The 27899-nt window shown below is 41.6% G+C and overlaps 1 protein-coding gene across 1 annotated transcript in view; it reads right to left on the bottom strand.

The window, feature by feature from the left end:
• Positions 1-27899, bottom strand: part of CRB1 (crumbs cell polarity complex component 1) — a 131830-nt gene that overhangs the window by 26818 nt on the left and 77113 nt on the right. Inside the window, exons 6-10 of the mRNA XM_066624551.1 lie at positions 15490-16443; positions 7941-8494; positions 5592-5757; positions 1982-2888; positions 157-285 (exon numbers count right to left, since the gene is read on the bottom strand). Coding sequence (XP_066480648.1) covers positions 157-285; positions 1982-2888; positions 5592-5757; positions 7941-8494; positions 15490-16443 — 2710 coding nt within the window. The remainder of the gene's footprint in view (positions 1-156; positions 286-1981; positions 2889-5591; positions 5758-7940; positions 8495-15489; positions 16444-27899) is intronic.

Here is a 27899-nt window from a genome sequence, read left to right as displayed (position 1 = left end):
TCTCTCTCATTCTTTAAAACAAAAAAACAAAAACAAAAACAAAACCCTTCTTTGCACATAGAAAATGAGTATTTGGAGTGAAGGCTAGGCTACAACTCTGCTTTCACACCATCTTCCCCTCACAGTCTTCTTATATGAACCCTCAAAGAATCTCACCCATGTCCTGTGAAACCTGGGAGGCACATGCATTCCAAATGTCCTTGGAACTCAGTGCAGTTGCCATAGTTGTAACAGGTAAGGTTTCTTTTCTCATTCCCACAGACAGTTGAAGGTAGTCTTATGCGCCTAGGGTGAAATAACAATGATAAGCCTACATCACCTTTTTCCTATTATTGTTTTAAAGCCAGCACAATATTATCTGGAAATTTCTATAAGATTCCAAAGCTACACTGTTGGGTAATATGCTAAAGATTCCTTCTATCAAAGGAAAGAGCTTCCCCTGAGCTATTGGCTGCGTGGCCTTGTGTCCACACAGTACTACAATATATCTCCCCTATATGTGACAATATGGGTCCTTCCTATGGTATTTCCTGTTTTTCAGTGTCATGAGAAGGAATGGTGTCATCCTGTTGCCTGCATCACTTTATAGAGCAGTACAGGGCTGTGCCATGCTGAAACAGCTCACATGCTCTTAAGGTAACATTTGAATCAGGCCTGTTCCTGCATCTCATTGGTTTTGGCATTTACCATCTGACTCCAGCCCAGTGCATCATTTTTTTTTAAGTGCCAAGAGTTTGCAGCAGGGCCAGCTGAAGCTATTAGGCTACCCGAGACAGCACATAGCTCACCACTCCCCTTACATGGCTCCTTCTTCCATTATCTTTGTACCAAAACAGGAAATGTGAAGCACAGCAGGATCACTTGCAGATAGCTCTCCATTTCCTCCTTTGTTTAGAGAGACCACACAAAGCATCATTGCTCTTTACCATGCTGTGATCTTTAAAGCACTTGGTAGAGGAAGGTGATGGAGTCAGATCACTCCACTCGGAGTATCAGAATGGAGAAATCTCACTCCTTTCTCCACGCAGGCCCTTTACACACAAAGCAGGCAATGCAAAGCCCTCTGGGAGTGCACCCTGCATCCCCTGCTTTGATTAAATAGTCACATTGAGGAAGGGGCCAGTAAGGAGTGTGTGCTCTCTGGTGTGCTCCCTGGGGCATTTGGTGGGCCGCTGTGAGATACAGGAAGCTAGACTAGATGGGCCTATGGCCTGATCCAGTGGGGCTGTTCTTATGTTCTTATGTAAGGAGGCTAGCTGTGTTCACAGCAGTGGAGTGAGGGAATGTGGTGGGCATCTGTTCACCTCCCCTATGCTTGGGCCCCAATCCACTCCCCAGTGTGAATGGGCTCATTTGCATCATTGATGGGCCAGGTGTGGTTTGCACACATATCTTTCTGTATTTGGTGCTGGCACATAATAAGGCCTAAGACTGAATAATGGTTGTTCACTTGTCTAAAATATTCATAATTCTGAACATAAGAACAGCCCCACTGGATCAGGCAAAAGGCCCAACTAGTCCAGCTTCCTGTATCTCACAGTGGCCCACCAAATGCTTCAGGGAGCACACAAGACAGCAAGACACAACCTGCGTCCTGATGCCCTCCCCTGCATCTGGCATTCTGAATACAGTTCCCGGAGATAATACTCTAAAAATACCTTCCAGTTTTCCTGCTTCTAAACATACTCACTTTCTGATTTTTTTCTGGTTGCATGTTGTTCAAATATTCATCCACCAGTTAAAATATTTTTTAATAATCTGTCCCTCCTGTGAGATGGGCATATATAAATAATTAATGGCGAATAAGGATGTGTACAATAAATGCCCACAATATTATTTGATTTCCTCAAAATGCAACTTTCAGTAATACAATTGTTAACCAGGAGTTTGTTCATGATTTAATCAATACCTCAGTTAAGACTTCAGAGGTGAGCGATACTGGTAGTGGATGAATTTCTTCATCAGACTCCATTTACAGTACCTGCAAAACCTTCCGGTGAAATTTCCAGCGCATAGGCAAGAATAACTGTTAACCCCATCTATACAGGTAGCCCCATTTGCACACAGATGGCGTTGGCAGTTGTCGATGTCTTCTTCACACTTCGTCCCTCTGTATCCAGGATTGCACATACATTTGTATGATGCAGTGCCATCACTGCAGTTTCCATGCATGCAGGGGTTTGATGCACATTCATCAATGTTGATTTCACAGTGGGTTCCAGTCCACCCCTCAGCACATGTACAGCGATAATAACTGTAGAAGTCTTCACATACCCCATCATGTAGGCAAGGGTTTGAGCTGCAGGTGTCCAGTTGAGAACAGCCGGTAACAACAGTGTTAGCTGATATCTTGAGGAATTGCTCTTCTTGCGGTTTTTTAGTGTGGATGTCTGTGTTTTCAAAGTAGGAGAGATGGATGCCACTGATTTCAATGGTGCTCATGCATCCCCGTAGTCCATCCAGGTTGTCGAAAGCTTTGTCAGCCAGATAGATATCTGTCTCATCTCTCAAGAAGTTGAGGTTCCCCGTGGTGACCGTGCTTGTTGCGCTGTCTTTCTCATCATCTATATCAATGTGCCACCTTGAGGACTGAGATAACGGTTCTATCATTGAGAGGGTCACCTGGTGCCACTTTCCATCATTCACTGGCTGTGAGCTAGCCAGACTCAGCATATAGAAGCTGTTCCCACTTTGCAGCTGCAGCACTAATTTGGCATTCTGGATGCTGATGGTGATGAACTCTGGCTCCTTCTCTGCATAAAGCAGTATCACATCCGAGTCCCTCGTTCGAAAGCCAAAGGCTATATCAGTGAGATCTCTCCTGATCTGCCCATTGCTTCTGTAAAATATTGCACTGCTTCTGCCATTAAAAAGTGCATTGGCTATACCTGAGCAGAGATAGCAAAAGTAATTCAGGGTATAACAGCTCATCATTTCTCTCTGGAAAGCATGCTGATTTGTTTTGAAATACTACTTTATTATATCAGAACAATTTATATAAATACAGATATTTACCAAAATGGAAGCATAGGTAAATGAATTCTTTTTCAAAATACATACTTTAAATTTACAGAAGTATGCAGAAGGGTATACATTATCTAAACTTTATTATTCTGTTATTCAATAAAAACTTCCCACTTCTTAACAAATCTAACCTATTGTACTTCAGATGGTGAAGGCATCATAAGGAAGGCCAGCTGGGATAGTTTTAAGACACTGGGGTGGAGTGGGGGGAGGTAGATGGGAGAGGGGATTCCTTCAAATACCTGGGATGCAGGTCATCCTCTCTGACCTAGACCACTTTTGCTATGCAACTTTTCCTAACGCTGGGAGCTAGCAGCCCACTGGAAGCTTTTCTAAAAGAATATACAAGCACATAGATTTTATAGAGATTGTCACCATTCATTTGCTAAGTTCACCTAACATACTGACAGTTATACACACTATTTATTATCACTCCAAGTGCTCTGGCTTCCTAATGGCCATTGTGATTACAGAATTTAAAATCTTTGTCACATGGCTCACTTTAAGAAATCTGCAACTGATTAGCATCCACATATATGGTTTGTCTGGAATGTCTTGCTAGGAAGAGATGAAGGAGGTGGGGACATCTAGGGACACTGTCTGGATTAACCTCCTTATTTTAGTGTATAAAATATGGGTCATGCTGGCACTGAGAGGAACTGGCTGATTGTATAACTCTACAAAAAGATATTATGAAAAATGGTGAGTATTCCTATAATCATAATTGATTAATCAACCTTTCTTTCCTGCTCACAAACATACATACCCCCCCTCTCTCTCTCTCTCTCTCTCTCTCACACACACACACACACACACACACACACACACACACACACGAGCACAAACCTAACAGCACCCAACAGATGGAAATGAGGATCAGATGCTGATGCAATCTAGCCAATGTGATTCCTATCAGTGCTGTGTGATGTGCATAGAAAAACTGCTCCCTACCCCACCCCCATAGTGCTAATAGGATCAAGCACTTCACTATCCTATGAACAGCTACCAAGTGCAGATTTTACCACGTGTGTTGTAGCAGGGCTATGGGATGTAATTGTCTTTCCTCTATATAGTAAATTCCAGAGCTTGCAGTGCTGTGAAAGGACTGGATTGCAGCCAGTACTTTAGATGGGATCTTAACAGTACTTGGCATAGTAGTTCTATTTCTTTCCATCTTGAAAAGAATATTGTTTTGTTAGCACAATATGGAATAGCGCTGGCCACTGGTGCCACATTTTTCAATCAATTTCTTTTTTATTATCCCCTCATAACTTCCTAGATCCTCTTAGGAAAAAAAACAAATGTAACATTGGGATGCATGATAAACATTCACTAAAAAAAATAAAATTAATTATCTTTAAATTGTGAAGCAATGCTCTATGTGTATGAATCAATATAACTTTTGGCCCAATCCTGTCCTAGGGAGGGAAGTAAAGTTTTTCTTTTTCCCTCTCTTTTCTTTCCTCTCTCAGCCAGTCTGGTGCACATAGGATGCAGTGAAGGCTGCACTGACAGCTCTGCATTGTGTGTGCCAACAGGGGATAGGATTGGGCTGCTCGGGTTTCTTTTTTAAAACAAGTCACATATCTCAAATGAAATGTAAAACATTTTTTAAACACCTGCAAAACTACAGCTGTGATTATTATGACGGTGTTGTCACAGACACTAGCCAAAGCATGCCCACCACTGCCGTGATCCAATAAGTAGCAGTTTCCTTTCAGAGGAGGAATCTGTCTTTCTCTTGTTCAAACAAAATCAAATCAGAAAGCCTAATGGAATTGTGGGGAGGGGGGGGTGCCTAGGACAGGAAACATGTATTTTAAGTGCAGCAATGCACTATCATACCACCTCACAAAATCCACTCTCAGAATGGTAATATCCTTTGGTAATCAAAGGTATACAAGGGTATATCCAAATACTATTCTATACTATACTATACAGGTAATACTATTCTCACCTGCACACATGATTGGTTTTAGAGGCCCCCCTGCACATGAGCCCACCCCCTGTGGTATGGCTTGTTGGGGTTGACTGTGAGACCCCATTTATGAAACTCCATCTCCAGAAAGGCTCACCTGGTACCTACACTGTTATCTGCTGCTTTTAATTGCTATGATTATTTTGTAGTTATGATTATTTTATATTTTTGATTGTATACCATCTTTGAAAATTTGTATTTGAAAAGCAATATATAAATGTTTGAAAAAAAAAATACTTAGTTTACCTGAGTGTTACGTTTACCTGTGTGTTACATTTTAAAACATATTTTTTTAGCCACCCTGCTGGTTCTTTCAAGGATAGAAGGGTGGAATGTAAATGTAAATGTTTTAAGTAAATAAAATATATGTAATTCCTCAAAAGCTCAAATTTAGTGAAATGCTTTCCCCCTCTTAACTATTTTTGATGGCAGAGATCAGACTTATGTTATCAACAATGGTATGAAATAAACAGACATGAAATACATCATGAGGACTGGAACACTCTGTTTAGTCTGAAACACTTGTGAAAACTAATATTCCTTTCCCCTTGTTTGCGGAAGGTAATAAGAATTATGGACAAATACTTGCATTCAAATCCATGTTGTACCAGCTGGCACTGGGCTTCATGAGGACACGGACTGTGTTCACACCATTTCACTTCCTCGCATGCTTTCCCAGCTGTATTTGGTGGACAGGTGCAAGTGAAGTCATCCCAGATGGAATAGCAAACACCACCATTTTGGCAAGGGTTGGACTGAACAGGAAAGACAGGAGTCAAATGTGAGTAAATATCCTCCTATTAACAAACAAGGAAATATGTTGTGTTGCACTGATTTCATTGAATGCTAGCTGGATTGGGGAACTCTGCTGATGGTAATGAGGAAGCAAGTGTGTGGAATTGATTCATACAGTATATTTCTCATTTGTGATTGCAACTTGCACCTGGGTACCATATAATGTGGATGCTATCATATAATAATAAACTATTGCTTTACAAAGCACCTTTCTGGAATGGGCCCGCTCTTTTCTTATGGCAAACTGTGGCCTGGCCTGTATAGACAGATTTGTGGTGAGCTGGAAGGGAAGCTATTTGTGCCTTTCAAAGACACTGAACCCCACGGCCATTTTATTTTTCCAGATGTATGACAGTACCACAGTCATCTTTCTTTAGCATACCAGAAAAGTTTACATTTCTTGCATTCCAAATACCTCTTTAACAGACTATGGGCACAATCCTAACCAACTTTCCAGCACTTGCATAGCTGTGCCAGTGGGGCAAGTGCTGCATCCTGCAGTGGGGGGGGGGGCAGTCACGGAGACCTCCTCAAGGTAAGGGGATGTTTGTTCCCGTGCCTCGGAGTTGCATTGCACTTACCTCGGTGCTGGAAAATTGGTTAGGATTGTGCCCTATGTAATTTAACCCCAGGAGAAGAATATAAAATTTTTTTTTTTAAAGAGATGACTGAGGGAAAGTGAGGTGAAAAGGAGGAAAGCAGGAAAGGAAAGGCTTTGTTACAGAATGTCAAGTACGAATGCAAAGTATTTTTACAAACAACGTTTATGTGTGAGATTGCTACCACTGTAGCCTGGACCTGTAAGTCATTTGTGCTGTAGGCAATGCCCATATCAGCCTTTGGTTTAGTTTGGTTATTTGGCCATTTAAGTCTGCAACCCACATAGTTTTGTGTGTGTTTGTGTGTGTGTGTGTGTGTGTGTGTGTGTGTGTTTACTAAGTCAACAAGCAGTTTTAAGGGATGGACAGCAGTTAAGCATGAAGGTGAATTCTGAGTGGTCCAGTTGAAAGAGGAGACTTCTCTAGTGGATTTCTTGAGTTGTTGAGGCAGCAGCATGGGTTGTTTGAAGGTTTGGGGTGGAAAAGGTTGCAAGCTATTATTCTAGCTTCCTTGCATTTGATGATATGGTTTATTATTCCAGAGGGCTATTCACATATTCATCACATGATGATTACAGCAGCAAGTGCAAGTGTGAATGAACCATAACAGATCTCTCTCTCTCTCTCTCTCTCTCTCTCTCTCTCTCTCTCTCACACACACACACACACACACACACACAGAGCATCTCCATATAGACAGCATTTTTATTTCAGTGGAGCCCATTCAAATGGAAATCAGGTGATCCATTTGCACGTGTGAACTCGTCCCAGTTTTTCAGAGCTGAAATATGGATAAGAGCACAGCAGAGGGGCATGGGACAAGTACACAGCAGAATGTTTACAGTGGAAAAAGAATCAGCCATGATTATAAGTCAAACTTTTTTAAAGAAGTCTTTGAAGGCTTTGTATACAACTTATATACAACCGCATAGAAGTTTCATTTTCAATGGACATGCAACTACTAGCACAGTAGATTCTGTAAACCTGCATATAGTCATTCATATGTAATGCAGAAGGGGAACTGTTTATAAATCCATTACTGTTATATAATGTGAAGTGAGAAATATGGGGCAACCATGTGATTTCTGGTAGATCCAATCCACACAGAGCCTGTCTTTGTGTTTGTGTGGTGATCTAACATTCCTCTATTCTTGAACATTTTATGGGCCTCATTGCCAGATCTGATGCACATAACATGCCATATGATTAGCCTGTTCTGAAAGTCTGGTTTTACAGTAATTATAAGAATATTTTGGTTTGAAAACTACAGCCAGTTCAAGTTGCTCTTAATGAATAGCAGGTTTCCTAACATGGTTATCATTACCTTTACATTTGAGGGCTGTATTTCCAGCCCCTCAGATGTTTTGTGGTATTGGCGCCCACAAATTGCAAGGCTATTTGGCAAAATCTGATCTTACCTGCCTGTTTCAGATATCGTATTAAGGTACGCTTACTGTCACATGCTGTTTGGTAGCACAGTTAGTTCAAAAGAGAATTCCTCACTGCAAACATGGAAACGGCACTTTGAGAAACAGCATCCTTACCTTGCAGAGGTTGTCTCCAGTGCAGCCTGGGGCTATGTTGATCAGCGTTCTGTTGCTGATGACAGAACTCAATGAAGTAGTGACAGGGAAGAATTCCAGTGGTTGGTTTCTCACTCTTAAATCTTGGATACACCCTTTGAAATACCCACCATTTACACTGGTTTCTTGTTCATCTGGTAATCCTCCAATGTAGAGAATATCCCCATTCTGGATGTTTATTTCTGGAGTAGAAATATAGCCCAGATTTTGAGATGACTGGAATAACTCGGTCTTATTTGACTCTGTTCTTACAGAAATTAAATAGAAATTTCCATCATTCACAGTCTGCATTCCTGAGAGTTTGTTGGAACTCAGACTTGACATCATGAGTTTCCCGTCTTCCAAGCAGACCTTTAGATATGGGGATGTACCTCTTTTCAGAGACAGTAACAAGCCAGAAGGTTTACGTGTTCGAACAAACATTGATATTGTCACCGTTTCATGGCTACGGCTTTCAACAGGAAAAGCAGCATACCCTTTGGAGTCCTCATGTCCAAATCGTCCTGGAATGTATTCTTGAATTTACATAGCAGAGAGAGAGAGAGAGAGAGAGAGAGAGAGAGAGGAGATGATATAATGAGATGGAAACATTTACAGGGGCATATAGTCGTTGTCATTGGTTGAATTTGAACTGAAACCTGGTTGTGTATTCAGTGATAAAATCATGAGTTTGCTTCATGTCCCATTTTGGTACAGTGAGTTCTTGACTACCATGTCGGGTTACTAGCACTTCGTTTCCAAGATTGGCTAGTACAGAGTCAGACATTTGACCCATCTAAGTCAGTACTGTCTACATTGATTGGTAGCAGCTCTTGTGCTACAGTGTCTCCCATGATAAATAGGAGTAAGAAACTGACTGGGTGACAACCCTACGAACATACTTCTGTTAGTGGTATCTGTGTGCTTTGTGGAGATAGGTTTGTACCTTCATTTGAAATATACATTTGGATCAATTGTTGTGATATGATAGTCAGAATGTAATTTCAAATGGGAATTCCTTCCATATGCATCTCTGAGATAAGAAGGCATAACTGGCACCAACTGAAACCAGATGGACCAGCCATAGTTCGACTTTTTATTCTGTTAGTTCAGTTGTAGTCCTTTCAGATTAGTCTGCATTCTGTCTTGGACTTCGCATGTCCTTAGATTACATTCAGCCTTGGTCTCCTCATGCCCTGTGGCACATTGGGAAAAGTCAAGACATTCAGAGAGAGTGTTGAATGATTTTGGTGTTATGTCCCAAATGTTGTACCTTTCCATTGAAAATTAGGTAAATTTGCTCATGCTAAGGATCTGCTAGTTGACAGATAGGAAGGCATTTTCCCCCAGGTCTGACGGATTAGATTCCAAGAGTACTGTTAGTCTTCCTCTTCAGCCATGTGTTTGTACACAAATCCAGACATGGAGTGTGTGTTCTCTGGCCCGGGGTCCCTGAGGTCAGTTTCTTGTGCCAGAAACTTGAACATGAAATGTAGCAAGCAGAATATACTCCTCTGTTGACCAGGCGAGAGCAGAAGGCATGGCTATAATACTGGGCCTGGCATTTCAATCACAGAGTTCAGTGTTATGCAGTCCTATTTCGTTCTGTGCTCAAAGAGGGCTCTGAGGCCTTAGCGTACATAACCCCAGGTAACTCACTAAGGGAGATGCTAGCTTCCAGGCATGAGGGTCTGGGTTCAAGTTTCGACCTGACCTCTGCAGCTTGAGTCAGGAGTTATTTGCTGTGCATGTATGTGCAATGTCATTAATTTTGATGGCTGTGAGACCCAATGTGTTCGAACAAGTTTTTCAGTTTGGATTTATTCTGTCAGCCACTACTAGAAAGATGTCATACTGACCATGACCAGACTACAAGGGTACTGTATTCTCCACATTAAAATGCTCTACTTGTGGAAAGATTTTTTGATGGTTGAGTATTAAGACTGTTTAACCAATTGACATTTCCTCTGATCCAAAATAGAGCTCAGGTTATCTCAAATGCTAGTAATCTCAAATAATTTAAAAGAAATTAGTCAATAGTCTTCATTCTTCATGTACTAGAAAGTAAGCAAATGTAAAATGCTTCCCTATATTTTTCTCTTCTTGTTGGGAAGTACCATTGTAATGACTATGCTGCTCATATTTGCGCATGCAAAGTAGGATTGGGTATGACTTCTTAATGTCCAGAGCTCACTCCTAGGGTATGAGTGGGGTGAATGGTGTGGTTTCTTCTCTAGTTATCACTCTACTCTCTGAGGCTTGCTTTGATGGGAAGAACTATCATTCTCCCAAGTGGTGTGGTGCCTCTTCACACTTGGTTTTATGATGTATTAATTTTTTAGAGACCATTTTGATCGCTTTTTTTTTATATAATCTGGGATATACATTCTTCAAATAAATAAAATTGAAACAGTTTTCATACCACAGTAATAATGTATAGCAATGAATAAAAAATATTCTCAAAATACCTATGGAAGAAAGGACCATGTGGAAGCAGGTTCCACATCATAATGTTAAAATATGAAATTGCCCTAAATCAACCATCACAGCTGCCTAATCTAAACTAAAATATTTAAGGAGTTACTCTTTCATATTCCAAACATCATCATCAGATTTCAGACAAAAACCTAGCCCTTCACACTCCACAGTCATACTTTTCTTTTGTAGGGAAAAAAAACAAAACCTTGGGGGCTGAGATCTCCACAGGCCAATTTTTTTTTGCCTGTAGCATTTTATTTTAATGAAAGGATTATTGGACCCATGAAAACAGGGGGGCTTATTGTCAGAACCCTGGCAGACCCCCCCCCCTCAGTGTTATAGGCTTCATATCTAGCTCAGTTTATTTAGTAGAGAGTAGTAAATCCCTGACTTATTTCTGAATAGACAATTTCATAAATAGCATGTGAAAAATGTTTTAATTTTGTGAATGAGATTATCTGAAATGTCTTTCTTTATGTGCTTGTTAAGAACATGGCACTCAGACATAAATCTTTTGCCCTGTATTGAAATGGGTGTTTTTAAGCATGAAAGGTTTTTTTAACTTCTTCTCTCTCTATTAAGGGAGTACTTGAAAGACATTTTTCATGTTCAAGCGAGAAAGCTTATGATGCGGCTAAGCCTGAGAGTAGCAGTGAGAGCTGCAACATTATAAAGAATGCCAAGGAAGCAAGGTTAGCCTTCAAAAAGGTAGCACAACACACATGCAGTTTTCAATTACTTGGCTTCAAAAGAAATATTGGATCTGGTCTGTGGTTTGATAGGCATTTAGCATAACCTTGGTCAATATTAACCTCTTCAGCCATCACATCTGGATACTGATAAAAATAAATCAACGTGGTTGCTGGCTCCTTACTTTTGTGGGTATAGGGAAAATACTGCCCTGCACATATTAACTGTTTGTCAACTTTTCTTTCTCAAAGAGACAAGGTGTCTCTCACCACAAAGTACTCCACTACCATTCACTTTAAGGAATATCTCTCTAAAACTAAAGAAGGCCAATTCTATGCTTGGGATCATTAGAAAAGGTATTGAGAACAAAACGGCTAATATTATAATGTCATTGTACAAATCGATGGTAAGGCCACACCTGGAGTATTGTGTCCAGTTCTGGTCGCCGCATCTCAAAAAAGACATAGTGGAAATGGAAAAGGTGCAAAAGAGAGCGACTAAGATGATTGCTGGGGTGGGGCACCTTCCTTATGAGGAAAGGCTATGGCATTTGGGCCTCTTCAGCCTAGAAAAGAGACGCCTGAGGGGGGACATGATTGAGACATACACAGTTATGGATGGGAAGGATAAAGTGGATAGAGGGATGCTCTTTACACACTCACATAACACCAGAACCAGGGGACATCCACTAAAATTGAGTGTTGGGAGAGTTAGGACAGACAAAAGAAAATATTTCTTTACTCAGCGTGTGGTCGGTCTGTGGAACTCCTTGCCACAGGATGTGGTGACGGCATCTGGCCTGGATGCCTTCAAAAGGGGATTGGGCAAGTTTCTGGAGGAAAAATCCATTACGGGTTATAAGCCATGATGTGTATGTGCAACCTCCTGATTTTAGAAATGGGCTATGTGAGATGCAAGGGAGGGCACCAGGATGCAGGTCTCTTGTTATCAGGTGTGCTCCCTGGGCTATTTGGTGGGGCCGTTGTGAGATACAGGAAGCTATGGCCTGATCCAGTGGGGCTGTTCTTATGTTCTTAAAACTCTTTACAACAAAAGGTGTAATGTACTTATCTATACACCAGTCTAATTCAGATAAGTGTGCAATATTTAGCGAAGTCACCAATAGCAATCTATTGGGATAAATACATTTTAATTTTGCAAACTTTAATTGGTACCTTAATCAACTAATATTTTAGTTGTCTAATTGGTGATAGGTCAATTTTATTTCTTTGTTTACACATTAGATTGTATACTCCCTTTAATCCCTCTCCCCCCATGGAGTTATAGTGGAAAGTGTAGTTTTATTACCTCATTAAATCATAAGTTTTCTTTCACTTCCTCAAGTCTCTTAAAAGGCTGTGAACATTGGGGTGATATGCAAATTTGTTTGCATGTATTTGATTATTTATCAGTTAATCAGTTAAAAGGTAAATTATTAATCAACTGAACATATAAGTTCACAGCCTTAACATATATGTCCACAGAAAGCTAGGCTACTCAAAGAGAGAACTGGAAAGAGATCCTTGGGCCTAATTCACTCACTCATTAATGGGGAGGGGGCATTATCCAAAATATCTGGAAAATTCCAAAGAGCTAGAGTTCTGCACTTTGATATACGCATGTTCCAAGATGCCCTGATTAACAGAAAAATCTGAAAATGGAACATGTATTTATCTTCCTCTTCTGAATCACCTCTTCCTTGAAACAGGTGACTCAGAATATCTCCCTATCACAGGCCACCCTGAAAGTTGCAATTTGGCTCAGTCACCTGGTATGTGTGAAAATATCAAATTTTCAGACTTCTCTAGTAATCACAGTGTGAATGGAAGACATTTGTCTTTCTCTAAGAATAGGGAACAATCACTTATAGCACCACTGAGTAAAAATGTGGGCCATGCATTTTACCTCATAATAAAAATATCATTCCTACACAGAGCAAGCCAAGCCACCCATGGAAATGATTGTTGGAATGTGGAAGCCTTTTCAGGCTATTTGCTTCTTTTAAAAAAACTTGTGGATACCAGTGAGTTTTCCCTCAGAGCAGATACCAGCTTGAGAGGGTGGCATTTTCTTGAGAGAGGGGACAGTTTAAACTCACTTTTCCCCAACACTTCTATCTCCCCCCCGGGGGGGGGGGAGTTGCTCATGGTTAGACTGCTCATGGCTAGTCTAACTCTCAATATAAGGCCTAATTTTAGCTCTAGAATTTTAAGCTTATCTTTATTTCATACACTCCCTCATACACAGATTCATACACATGTATGTGTGTTTGCATAAATTCAGAAGTCAGTTTAGTTTTGTAGACATATGCACGTTCTTAACAGCTCCAGGGAATCAACCTAGCTCACTCTGCATTGGAATGATGACCTATTCTGGGTGCATTCCTAACCCCTTATGTTAGTGCTTTCCAGCACTGGCATAGCGGTGCCAATGGGGCATGTGCTGCATCCTGCAGTTGGGTGTCACTCATGGAGGCCTCCTCAAAGTGAGGGAATGTTTGTTCCCTTACCTCAGAGCTGCATTGCCCTTATATCAGTGCTGGAGAGTACTGACATAAGGGGTTAGGATTGCGCCCTTTCTGTGGTAAATCGATGTATGAGATAAAAGAACAAGATAATGTTATGATGTTTCAGCCATCTAGTTACTTTAGCCATTTTGAGGAATTCTTCATTTCCTCTGTTTGTGGGAAAAGATATACTGTATTAATGTTCTTTTTTGTGAAATCAGAATATCGAACCAAATGTCAGGTTTGTGAGGAAGTACCCTAACAATTTTGTTAACCCTGTAAGTAAATGAAGTAGTGAGCAAGCCGGTCAGTGATTCGTAGACATCTCTCTCTCCCTCTCCCCATGTTTCAAGTTCTCGAATGAAAATGTTAGGATGCTCTGAACTGAGAATATTGTGGGCAATAGAAAAAAAAATGTCCTCAGTATTTTCTAATCATTCACAATAGCCCTAATGGAAGCATGCGCTTCTCTTGGAACTGGATGGTTTTAATTTTGCTTCATATAAAGAGGCAAACATATTTACCAGATGTTGTTCTCTATTCCAGAGTTGCTTTTCAAACCTTCGGATAAATTACTACTGAACTTCAAAGCCGTCTGCTACAATTACGGCTCCAGCAATGTCATTTTGCAATAAAAAAAGGATAGGTGCGTGTTGTGAAGCATAGCATATGAGATGATGTAGTATTTTTAAAATATTGGAATGCATTTTGAAGCAGAAACTTTCTGAGCAAATGTGTCCAGTAAGCCCCTTAAACCAGATATCAGCTGGTGTAAATCCATATAATTCCACTAAATTCAATGCAACTGTGCCATTTAACATCTGCAAAGGATATGGTGCTTTGGATTGGACCAATGGGGTTTTCATGTGTCTACCCACTTTTTCTACCCACTGAGATGCCTTATGGTGATTTTTTTTAAATTCCACATTTTGTTACAAATACTGTGGGTGAACCTGAATGCAAGTTATGAATGAGTTAGATCAAAGTGAACCACTCTTAAGAGGAACTCTCTCTCACACAAGCTCAACAGGCTGGTTTCCTACAAATGTTCAGATAGTGAGTTTCACTGTTGCACAATTATGGGAGTGCTGCTGTGCAAAGTGACAGCACTCACCAGTCACCTGCTGGAGCAGGTAAAGCAGCAGCAGGGGTAGGAAGGGGGGGAGGAATGGGGTGGGGAGGCTGCAGGAGGGGGTGAATCCAGCAGTGAGAGTGCATGCTGGATCCTATCCCCCTTTTCTGCAGCCACCCACCTGATTTTCTCCTTGAACTTGTGCCCCTTTTGCTTCTGAAGCCTCTTGATCCCCTGCTAGAGGCAATGTGCCTATTTTGGCACAGCTGCACTAGCGTGGTAGGGTGGAGGATAGGGCTGGCCTCTTCTTTCAGGCCTGTGGTGCCTAATTTTGTACAACACTGTTCTGTTCTGGAGTGTATCTGTATGTGATGGTGGCAGGTCTGTGTCTCATAATTGTGTCACTACCGATTGCCTGTAATGGAGGTGACATGGAGATTTACAGCACAGTGTGAACCAGTGGGAAGAGGGAGCAGAGCCCTTCTCCAGCCTGCACTTTTCCACTGGAAAGGGCTTCTTAGCTGTTTTGCTTATGTTGGGAGTCTGTAACTGAGAATGAACTCTCCCAAAAGAAAATGGCTCATAAAAATATTGCAATGATCCTGCAAGTGTATTTATTTAGTAGAGTTATGCCTCTCTGTTACTAAAAATGTTTGAGGCATTTTTTCATCCAGTCTTTGTGGGGGCTTTCTGATGGTGGCACTGTGGGAAACTTGGAGCACTTTACCCATCCCTATTCTACACAATGGGTAGTGAAGGCACTGGTGTTGAGGGGTTTGTCTTACCTTTTTCACAGTTTGGCCCAGCATAAGGCCGGTAGCAATCACACTGATAACTCAGCCATAAGTTGATGCAGCGTCCCCTGTTTTGACAAGGGCTGTGTTCACACCAGTCCTTTTTAGTGCAGCCTGCTTGGACATTTAAAGATGAGTCAGATGACATGTTCTCTGGGGTAATAATGTTCAAGTCTATTTCAATGTCCTGAAGACAGCCTACAAATGAAGGTGCAGAATGCATATTATAGATGTTAAGTAGAGAGTCACCGCTCCTGTTCCCTACTGGCAAACCACCCAAAAATGTGCTCTGAAAAGCAAACATTGGCTGGCTGCTGTCTATAGTGGCAGCAGTTTTACTGAGACATGATTCTATACAAGAGCTGTCTAGTAACTGAAGGGTAACAGCTCTTGCAATGGTTACCTCCACTGAATGCCATTCGCCATCACTGACATTATGTGCTAAATGCAAAAAGGCCTTTGACTGATTATTAACTTGCACAGATAAGTGTAAGCAGCCGTTCAATAAATCCAACTTCACAAATGTGTTCTCGTCTCCTCGGTAAAATACAAACGCTGTTTGTTGAACAGTCAGCAACCGAAGGTTTATGTTATAGAAACAGTCCTGCGTAGGATCTATGACACTGTTAACCTGAAGGAATCCATTTCCCTGAAAAGACAACGTGGTCATTGTTTCACAGTGCACTCCGGTATATCCAGACGAACATATGCAGCTAAATGTGTGTTGTCCATTTGTTAAGTGAGGAATACACAATCCTCCATTTTGGCATTTATGTTGAATGCAACCAAGGAGGACTTCTGTACAGTTCCAGCCACCATAAAATATTCCATCCTCCTCTCCAATTGGGCAATAGCATGTATAATTTCCCGGAGAATTCTCACAGGTCCCTCCGTTTTGGCAGGGGTTCATGCGGCATTCATCGATGTCTTCTTCACAGTGAATGCCTGCAAGAAACCGGAGATGGAGAATAAAGGCACTGAATTGAACATGTATGCAGCAACCCAATTAAAGGGTTTAGTGCACATCTCACAAAATATTTGTAAAATATTTGATTAAATTGTGTAGAGAATTTTCCCTATTTTTTCCCTAGGATAATTCATCTTACTAACAGTATCTATAAAGCTTTCTTTAACAGAATGAACTGGCCTTGATGCTGGCAAAGAAATTTTGTTTATTTGTTTTGTACTCTGACTATTCAAAAATGCACTCTTCACAGCTAACAAATCTAAATTGCAAAACACCCTCTAAGACTATCCGTTTTGTGTGTTATTACTCTGATATGGGTGTTATGAGTTATGAATGTTTTGAGCATTGTTGTTAAAGGCACAGATTATAAAGAGGACAACATTAAACCTGAAAGAAATTGGAGTACTTTTTTCTTTTCTTTTTTTGTTTAATCACAAGTGTGCAGTCAAGGTGCATATAAAGACAGAAGACCTGGATGAGTTCTGTATGCATTTGGCATCTGATGTTGTATATGTCCTTGACAGGTCACAGTAACTTTCCATGTTTTCAAAATTTCTTTTGCCAGTTATTTCCCACCTTTTATGAGCCTCAAAAGCATTCCTTCCAGCCAGGGCTTAGGACCCTCCCTTTGCTCCTGGATTCAGGTCATGTGGAAGATCTTGAGATGGTTGATTTTTTTTTTATTACATCCTGCAATTGCAGTTTGGATTTCAGTGATTTGGTGGAAATGATCAATCCCCCATTTGCCCCATCACCCCAACTTGATTTGCAAAGAAAATAAGCAAGAACTGCTAATTAGTTCTGAGATTTCCTTGGGTAAGAAGAGGGTCGGAATTGCTAGTGTTAAATTAATTCCCCAATTCACAGATCTTGGAAAGGAAATCAGGACACAAAGACCTCCACGCATTCATCTATATAAGAGGTGGTTGATACCAGATGGGGACAGACACTACAGTAACTTTAGAAGAGGTCTGAGTTTTAACATTTGAGAAATACCAATACAGAAAAAAGAAAGTGCAACCAAACTTTCTAGTGAACCATAAGGCACAGAAAGTCCAGCTAGTATTCAGCCAGCTGCAATCTTTTTGCTACTAGCTCTCCAGTTCGTGGAATGGAATTGTACGTTCAGTTCATCCCTAGTTTCACCCCATCTGGTGTCAGCTTAAATTGGGTCTTAACGCTTCTCCCACACAGCTCCAGCTCTCCACTTAGGAAAATCTTCTTTCTGTCTGTGTAAACGTGAATTGAATGTGATCTCTGGATATAGTTTCTAAGGCAATTGCATTCAAGGGCTTTTTTACCATCTCCTTGCACCTTGTCTAGTCACCCTTGAGGGCAGCAGTGCAAAACAGCTGCAAAGTGTTTCCAAGGAAGGAAATATTATTTTACCCACTTTGTATTTATTTCCCACAGGTGTAAATGACTTGCTTCAGCTGCAAGGCAGCAATGAAGGGTGCCCACTATGTAAAATATTTATTTAACATTGCACACCAAAAATATATATCTGATGCAAGTTCTTCCCGGAGCACATTTGTTTGTCAATGCCAATTGACAATGCCAATGCCAATACATTTCCACTTTTTAAATTAAGCAACACAGTTAACTATTAGGAGATGAAGCACAAGCATTTTCATTTGCTAAAATGAAAGATATTTGCTAATGCAAATATGAAGTAATCGTGAGTTCTGTTTGCTGCTGCTAAACAGTTTGCACGTAGGAAAACAGTTTTTAAACAAATACCATCATCAAATAGTGGAATCGGTATCAAGATATTATCCTATCCCTGGGTTATTTTCGTAAAGAAGGAGGCCAGTAAAAAACAAACACTTCATTCACAAAAAAAAAGAAAAAAAAAAGGAGAAAACAAAGGGGTTTGCATTTGAATGAACCTGTTCTGATCCAGTTTCTCTGTGTTTCTATCTTTATCAATCCAGAACTGGCTTGAAGTAGACCTATAGGAAGTGAGTCACTCTGAGTACCTTCTGGTGGACTTACTTATGTACGGAGTGTTGTAATGTTCCTGATATTCTCCTGGTAGACTCCATATTTCAAAAGTGAAAATACAGACACTATACATTCCTATTCTCACAGCAAGGACCATTGCCTAAATTATCCCATGTTACATACTGCCAAAGTGGGGGCTGCTACCTCATTCCTGGACACAGGTTATATACCTCTAAACCTCTGTGTACCTCTTCATGTATCTTTAAGTCGTCTGTTCAACCTCCAAGAGGAAAAGGCACATGACAACACAAGGAAGGAACTTGACAGGCAGGAATTGGAACCTGTTTCATCTCTCACTGCACTGGAAGATGGAAAGGGATAGGTCTGATTTCTGGGATAAGAGGTGGAAACCCTATGCTGAAGACTCTTTGCCTGCTGGCTGCTGTACATATTTACATGGATATAATCACTCGTCCAGAACAAATTTAAAAGCAAGAAAAGTGTTTCTTCCTCTGTTGGTTAACATATGCTAAAAAAAACATAAACAGCATGTCATGGTCAGTTCACATGAGCCACACCATCTGCGGCATGTGAAATGGCAGGTTATGCGTATGATCCCTTAATGCTAATGAACATGTATTGACATGGATGTAATAGAATTGAGATGAATCCGCTGCCGATCAGATATCTAACTTCTCGAGATCTGGGAGAATGACCAGAAACCTAAAAAATAAGTGCTGCAGTTTTAGATTTTCATTGTTACTCTTATTTTTAAATAAAATGTGTGTGCTCCCAGCAACCTGTTGCCAACAATTTTTAAAGCTATTTCCCGAGTTTCCCCCAACAAAAAAGACCAAAAGTGTCAATGATTTACCAAGGATAGAAACCAGAGAATAATGGTTCCTAGAACCATACATAGGGATCTTTGGACCATACATAAATATTGACTCAGGCTGCAATCCTAACCACACTTTCCTGAGAGTAAGCTCCATTGAACAAAATAGAACTTACTTCTGAGTAGACCTGGCTAGGATTGTGCCCTCATTTCATAAATGCATCTTAAACCTGCAAGCTACACTTGATATTTATCTTAAAAAACCAATGAATAAATCCCAAGTTAATTCTCCAGAGTGATATTACCAACTTTTTTGTAATTTATGGCTAATATTATTTATGATTGGCCTTGTTGGAAGCAAGGGCCACTGTTATTCATGTTAAGAGGATTAAAAACCATTTATAGAACACCAGATGCAGTTTAGCCACTCAGAGAAGCCTATACTTCTGTGGACTGAAAATTATTTGCTCACCATTATTTGTAATATGTGAGATGTTTCAAAAGGTAGGTGTGGAAAGGGAAGGTTCTTATAGTATTGCTTTCAACAATTACAGGCACCTGAAAAAATAAATATACAACATGTGCTTATTAAAAGAAAATTTAAACTAGTTCAACTTTCACTGATGCTTGCAGGGAACATAATCTGACTAAATATATGTCAGATGTTCATCTCTGTACAGCTTTTGGTAATTTTAGTCCTGTTCACTGAAATGAATTTTATATTAAACCGAGATGAGGCATGTCCCATTGACGATCTGTTTGCAAATAACCAGTTTCCTTTGAAAATTGCCTTCATGTGCTTTATATGTTTTGGTAATACCCAGCTACTGTTCTTTCACCTTATCAGCTTGCAAGGAAAAAAGAATGCTATCTAAAAACCAGGACTGGGAACTCGAGTCAGTGACTTGGACTCGAGTCGCAAAAATGCGTGATTTTTGGTGACTCAGTGACTCACGTGCGTGGAAGACTCTGAAAAGGACTCAAGTCAGGACCCTCCTGACTTCACACTCGTCCCCACGCCTGCTGACTAGAGTCTGCCTGTGTCTAACTGTGCTTGATTACTGTTTTCACGGCGTGAAAAATCTTGTGGGGCCAACATTCCAACAGGGTGAGCAGTAGGGAGGTTCCAGCCAGGAGGCAAGAAAGGGTTAATGTTGCAATGAATAGGGGGAGGTGGGACTGGGCTCTCTTTTCTTTGATAGTAAGGAAAGAACTGATGATCTTTGGACAAAGGATGGGCATTCTGATATTTTCATTGGCTGAAGGAGAGCAGGAGGAGGAGCCAAGGGGGGTTCTTCCTTACAATTGGCTGCAGAAGCCCAGGGAAGGGGGGGAGGCAGGGATGGTAGGAGGGAGTTCATAGCAATCACGCTTTCCACCATGGCTGGTGGGGAGGGAAAAGCCTCATTGAAAGACTGGCTCCAGTGGGACTACTTCTGAGTAGGGCTGCCAAGGATTGGGTTGTCCTGGTAAGCCTTGCAGCTGCTGCACTTGACCCTCCTCCCTTGTGCCGCTTCTCTCACTGTTCTCTCACGGTCCCTCCCACCCCTCCTGCCCTGTTTACAGATGGGTGGGAACATCAGGGGAGTGACTTCGACACACACATTCCTCTTGGCAGCAGCCCCATTTTTTCCGTGGTTGGCATTTTGAGGGGAGGGGGACTTGACTGGAGTCTTTTAGAGTCACTAAAGAGTGACTCAGAGACTTGAAAAATGCCCCTGTAATGACTTGTTTTCAAGTCGCATCGCGGGTGATGGTGACTCAGCGACTTCACTTGAGTCAAGCCACACTCGGTTGGTTAGGATTGTGCCCTTAGTCCCAAGTGAATAGTATAAACACTATGGTGTAAATGGATTCCCAGAGACAGGTTCAGCCTAAGCTTAAATGGTGCTCTTAATTTTATGCACACTGTTTTTGTTGTGCACATGCACATGACTTCACCCCTTTTCTTCCTTTCTCCTCTTCAGAACAGGCTGTGTTCCAAGGTTGTTTCAAGAAGTGGTTGGGCAAACAAGGAGGCAGAAGAGCACAGTGGTCCTGGAGTGCCCCTCACCCCCACCTCCATTACTTCCTTGTTCCTGTCCACCTGCTTCTTCAAACAAACAAGCTGGGCAGAGCATGCTGGGAGTGAAAAAAGAAGGCAGTGGAGTCAATCCTAAAGGGAATAGGGGTCAGGGTCATGCTGCTTCCTTCATGCTCTCCTGTCTGCTTCTACAAATAAACAGCCCAGGCAGTGGCATCACTAGGGTTCATGTCACCTGGTGCGGGATGCCAGCGCGTCACCACCCATGCAGTGGGCGGGGCAACACCCCAGGTGGTGGGCGTGGTGATGTACCATCACTCTGCCCCCACTGGTCTTTTGGCTGTACCATTTGATAGAACAAAGATAGAACACATTCTGCATGAAATTACACATTGATTGATATATAACATGATGGTATTCCTCCAAACTGTGATTTTAGTGATTTTGGTCATAGTGGTGTCACACCCCACCCCAGGTGTCAACTTACTAACACCTTATTGCAGCAGTTCTCAAACTTTTAGCACTGGGACCCACTTTTTAGAATGGCAATCTGTCCAAGACCCACCAGCAGTGATGTCATGGTGGAAGTGACATCTCCAGGCAAATTAAAATAAATAAGTATAAATAATTAAAGTAAAACAAATAATTAAATAAGCAGAAGCCAGCCCTGGTCCACCAAGTGAATTTCCTCTGTAGCCTGCCTGCAATAACACCCCCCCTCCAAAACCAGTAATGTTTTCAGCCCTACCCAGAGCCCAGTTCAATTTAAGAACTTCTGTTTAAACCAGATCACTGTCAGGATCCACCTGGCTTTGCAAGTCTCAAAAAGGTTCACCTTATCACTTGAAGCATCTGTTTTGATCCTTTTTGGTGGGGGGGGGGAGGGAGGCTGCCTTCTGGAGCATTTGTTTAGCTCCACGTGCCTAGGATCAGGACCATTCTGGTAGCCTTGCACTCTCCTTCACCTGATCTTCCACACCAGCCAAGGCACGTTTGCTTACTCACAAGTAAACGCGACCATGAGGCTTAGTTTCACTTTCCATAGGGCTCAATACATTCATCTGCTTGGAGAAAGGGACTTCCTTCTCAGGTGTTTTTGGGGACTGCATTCATTGGATCAGGACCATTCTGGTGTTATTGGATTCCTCTCAGCCTGCCCTTTCCGATGGACTAAGTTAAGTCTGAGTAAACATGTGAATGCGCGAAATGGCTCACTTTCACTTTCCATAGGGATCCATGCATTTTTGGTTCTCCAGTGTTTAGGCCATAACATTTGATAGAAAGGAGATATTTCACTCTGGTTTTTTGCATTGCATTCTGCTTGAAATTCCGCATCCAATGGTATATAATATGATGGGGTTACTCCTAACTACTGTGATTTTAGCATGTCACCCCCCCAGTGCGCGTCACCCCCCGTGCGCGTCACCTGATGCGACCTGCACCCCCTGCACCCCCTAGTGATGCCACTGAGCCCATGGAGGTAATGGGCAGGCACAGGATGTGGTTCCCCATATCTGTGAGTTTTTTATGCCTTTACATATCTGAGAATAACGCTATGGAGAAGTTATTCTCAAGAGATCAAATTTAGGTTAGAAAAACCATATTAATGTCACCCAAAACAGTTATTTTCTATAACCTTTATTTTTCATTTTGTGTTATAGCAGCGATTTTCAACCTTTTCATCTCATAACACACTGACAAGACGCTAAAATTGTCAAGCCACACTGCACTGCCGGCGAAGGGCTCACCTCCCCCAAGTGTCCTACTTATAAATGACCCTCCCCCAAACTCCTGTGGCACTCCTGCAGACCATTCACAGCACCTCAATCCCACAGCACACTGGTTGAAAATTACTGTTCTATAGTTTCCAAATATATTCTAGTTATGTTTTTCTGGAAGGAAAGTTATATCTAGGTTGTAGGATGCTAACAAACTAGGTCTGACTTGATACAGAAAATTCTCTGCGACCACTGGCATCTTAGATAACCTAGGTTACAACAACCATGTTCAATATTAGTTTCCTTCTAGCTCCTTATTATGCTAGAGGCTCACTGATACTCCATTTGTATGGTTCTGACAACTAGGTCTGAAAGAGACATTAACAAAGAAACAAGCAAACAATTACCTGTGACCATTGCCATTAAAATTGCACAAGCCTGTATCCTAGCTGCAACCATTATTTCCACAGCATATGAGGTCCTTATATTTGCATTCTTTATGAGATTGCTTCTATAACATTCTTGAAGACGCCTTAGAGGTGGTTCTGAAGCAAAGGTGGTGTGCTTGCTGGTGTATGTACTCTGCCAAGGCAGATCAGCAGGGCTTAACATAAGACTCATTATGGTGCTTACGCAACGGTTATACATTATATACTTAGCCTGCGATCGCAAATATGCCAACTTGGAAGTCACTTCTTCTGGAATCTGACAGGTAAGCATGTTTATGTGCTTACCTGGTACATGATACTTTTTTTTAAACATGTGGTTTATGACATACTATCCAAATGGGGCTACAACAATATATTAATATTATATATAGTCATAATTAATCACATTAATTACTATGCATAGTTATATATCTCATATATAGTTTTATAATCCATGTTACATGCAGTTTCTTTTATTCCTAGGTCCTATCCAGTCTGCTTATCCAAGCAAAACTTACTATTCCTTTGTTGGAGTGAGTAGATGCTACCACCTCCACCATGCTCAGAGCATAATATGTGATACAGGCAGGCGCCTAATACGTGAGGGCTCTTCAGATATCATAGAAGGGCTAAATAATGAAGTGTGATGGAGAAGTAGCATCACCCAAAACTACACCCCACTTAATTCAATGGCAAGACACCCATGAGTTGGATTACATCTTCTGCCCATAATCCTCTGCCCTGCATCTAATTATATGCATGATGACAATGATGGGAGTGACCAAGATTTAAATAAGCGTAATTTAGTAAATACCACAGCTATTGTTTACCTGATCACTTTTTAAAATAGTATATTCTACCTGCTTCTATTTCTTTGAGACGTAACACACAAATAATACCATCCTAACCCTCTTCTCCAATTTGTAGTTCACATACACGTCTCTGCAACCTATATTTTTGCGATATTTGCAAAACAATCTGTGACATATTAATAGGGTTTTCTATATATGAAACCCTTGTTTTGATCCCTTTTTAAAGTTATGAGTCTCACACGGAAGAAATGTTGCTCCTCCGCCATGTAGATAAAGGTGGGGGCTTCTTTGCCCTGTCTCATTTTGTGCATGAGGCTTGAGTGTCAATTCAGGGTGCCAGATGTAGTAGCTGTTTGGGTTGCTTTTTCCTCAGCTCTCCATGCAGCTTTCAGCCTGTGATCTACCCCTGCCTATTCATCCAGTAATTATTCTGAAGTTAGCTGGTCACCTTGGGGGTGGGTAGCACTTTTTTTTTTTTTGCTTTGCAGCTAATTGGCTGTGGTGCAGGGTTAACCACTTGTGTGGCAAAAGAGGCATTGCTTGGATGTGTGTGCTTGTGTGGTTGGTCTAAGTGGACTTGAACCTTGGGTGCAGGGGTTCATAGCAAGTCTTTGCTTTTGTCCATTCTTTGCTGTTGTCACTGTAGCTCCTGTAGGGTATGGGGATGGTGTAGCAGAGATGCCTGTTGCTGTGCTGCTCATGGCCAGAGGGGCATTCTTATAGTGTTGGCTGCTCATTTGCCCTGCACTTGCCCCACCCCTAGTCTGTTTGCCCTGGCAGAACTTATCTGGCCAGCAGTGTTTGGGTTGGACAGATGCAGTGATTGGCTCCTTGGACATCACACCAATGATGCACAAATGTAACACTGATTTTGCACCAGTGTTGCACCATGATGCACTGAGGTCAGGATGCTGTTTCTTGGGTGATGGGCTATGGTGCCCATCACCCAAGTTACCATGGGTGCTTTTGGCATTGCTGGGATGAGCTGCACCAGCGTTACTGGGAGGGCAGCACGAATGTTATTGGGAGGTCTGCATTGGATGGGGTTAGGATATGAAGAACATTGCACCAGCATCTGTGCAATGTCAGTGCAGTAGGATTGGCAAATAGGATTGGGCTGTAAGATGAGCAAGTCTTGAATGTCTGATTCTTTATCCCTTTTTCATATTTCCTGTTTTGTGCTTTCTTTCTTCTTTTTTTTTTAATGAGCTGCATTTTTCTTTAAGGCTCAGCATATTCAAAAGACTTGTTCATCCTGAGGCAGTACTCCAAATCTTATTGAATAATCATGAAAAATTCAAATTTTGCTACATCTGTGCTGCTAATTGTCAAGTGATAATTGCTCTTTGCTGAAAGGAGGAAATGCACCTTCATGAGAGAGATGGAGAGAAGGGGGTGAGCAAGGAAATGAAATCAACCAGGCTAAAATAATGGTAATTAACCCTCACGCTTCGGGGCATAAATCCATTGCTTGCTGTGAGAGTTGGGCAGCATGTTTAATCCCTTCCCCCTTGACGCTGGCTGGCAAAAGGAAGGAATGAAGGCTTTTCTCTTCTTGCTTGTTCTGAGGTTTGCTAAATTCTAAACTCGCTCTATCAAATGATCTGTTCGGACCCTACAGACTGGTGATTTTGTTGGTAAAGGTTGGGCATATCACTAGCCCAACTTACCTGTGGCAGCTACATTACTTCCTTGTGTTCATGGCAGCTGCTCCCTGTTGTAGCTAATGGGTCAGCTGGTTGTTCACTATAAGCAGAGGCCACCATTCAGAGTGCCACTGTCTATTTATTTATTTATTTATTTATTTATTTATTTATTTATTTATTAGTAGAATTTATATCCCACTCCAGAAAGGAGCACTCAAACAGATTACAAACAGCTTTTATACTGCAACAGTCTTCAGCCTTTTGGGCCTTATCACCCACAACCTGAGACATGATACCCACTTTTCATTTTGGTGACACCCTTCTCCCCATCTGTCCCCTGCTCTGTTTTTCCTCTCCTCTCTCCTTTCTGAATCTCCTTCTTCCACTTTCTCCTCCAAAAAACTGAAACAGGAGTGACAAAAACCGAAAAGGATGTAGTGCTGCTGAAGCATGCTGTGGGTCATGACTGACTAGCAGAAGATGTTCTAGTTAAGTTCTATTTTGGGGTCTGGACTATCATGTCTTCAATTAAGCATGAGGTCTGTGGATTCACTTCTTAACTGTCTACTCACATTGTGTGGGTTGGAGGGAGGGTAACAGAGGAAGTATTTGCAGCCTGAGGTTCACTCCCAGTCCCACTCTAGGAAGAATTCTTGGAAAGAAAAGTATCTAAGAAAGTACAATAAAAAAGAAAGAAAAAATATCTGAACAGACCCAGCACAAACCAAGCAGAAATGGAAAAACAGTAAAGAGGCAGAGTTCAGAAATATCTTGACTTCCATTGTTTTGCTCTTTCAGGCATTTTAAATTAACCCACATTTCAAACTTTGTCCACCTGCCTTCCTCTTTCATCTGGTTTTATCCAACCTTCCACAGCGTCCATTGACATTCTTAGGAATATTTTTCTTTTATTTCTGCTTATTTAGGTTTGCACACATTTGCACGTCTTCTATACAGTTATTTACATTTTGTGCCAGTCAGAAAACTAAATTTGCAAGCTAAATAAGGTTATGCTTTGACATTTGTCCATTTTTTGCTTTCATGCATTCTCTGGTCCCTAACTCTGTGAAAGTGCAAGGCACTGCTGTAGTAGGGTTGTTAACTCTCCTGAAAATAGCTAGCCTGAACAGAAAGGGTGTCTCCACAGGAGATGCCTGGCAGGGGATGAGTCAGGAGCCCAGGCCCACACAAGGTTGCATACTAGTGCTCAGCCAAACCCCGAGGCAGTGAGGGCCTGTTGCTTCCACCAATCCCTATCTAGCAAGTCCAGAGCCCAATGGGGATGCTTGCTAATCAATTCTGAGGACACCATGACAACAGTTGGCCATAGTTTCCTAATCCCACTCCCATTTTACAATTACTGGGTACCCTGTCTTCTGATGCTGTGTTGAAGTTAGGACATCTGGGAATTGTTAAAAAGCACCAGGGAAAGAAAACCTTATTGGTAGTATGGAGATAGTGTGGAGCTCTGATAGTAGTGAACTGTCCTCTCTTCTTCCTCCGGTACCATTGCACAAATCTGCTGCCACTGTACCCCCATAGATGGCAGCAGGGCTGGCATAGCCATGAGGCTGGCTGAAAGGATCACTCCAAACAGTGAGTTGGGGGAATGGCACATCAATGAGCAGCCCTGTCGCCAAGTAAGCCCACCATCCCTCCCTGGCTCACTGAGCCAGTTCAAGCAACTCTCCAGTCCTCTTCACGCTTGCTGAGAATGAGCAGGAAGAGGCTCAGGCCAATGGCAATCACATCTGCTAAAGGGAGAAAAGAAACAGGAAGAGTGAAATTTGCTGGGAGAGCTCCCAATATACTCCATTCACCATGCTTATTTTAAGCCATTTCTGCCCATTTCTGCCCAAGGGATAAAACATGTACACCTGTGGGCTGGGCAGAAATGGGTTAAACAAGGCAGGAGCAGATGAAGGAGGTGGCACTGAAGCTCAGGGTAAGGAGATGGACTATCACACCTCACTGTCCTTGCCACACATGGCTGCCTTCCAAAGCAATTAGGGGTCAATGAGGATAATG

Source organism: Tiliqua scincoides, chromosome 4 (assembly GCF_035046505.1).
Source record: "Tiliqua scincoides isolate rTilSci1 chromosome 4, rTilSci1.hap2, whole genome shotgun sequence".
NCBI lineage: Eukaryota > Metazoa > Chordata > Lepidosauria > Squamata > Scincidae > Tiliqua > Tiliqua scincoides.
The sequence above is the reverse complement of the archived record's forward strand: the minus strand, read 5'-3'. Positions and strand labels throughout refer to the sequence as shown.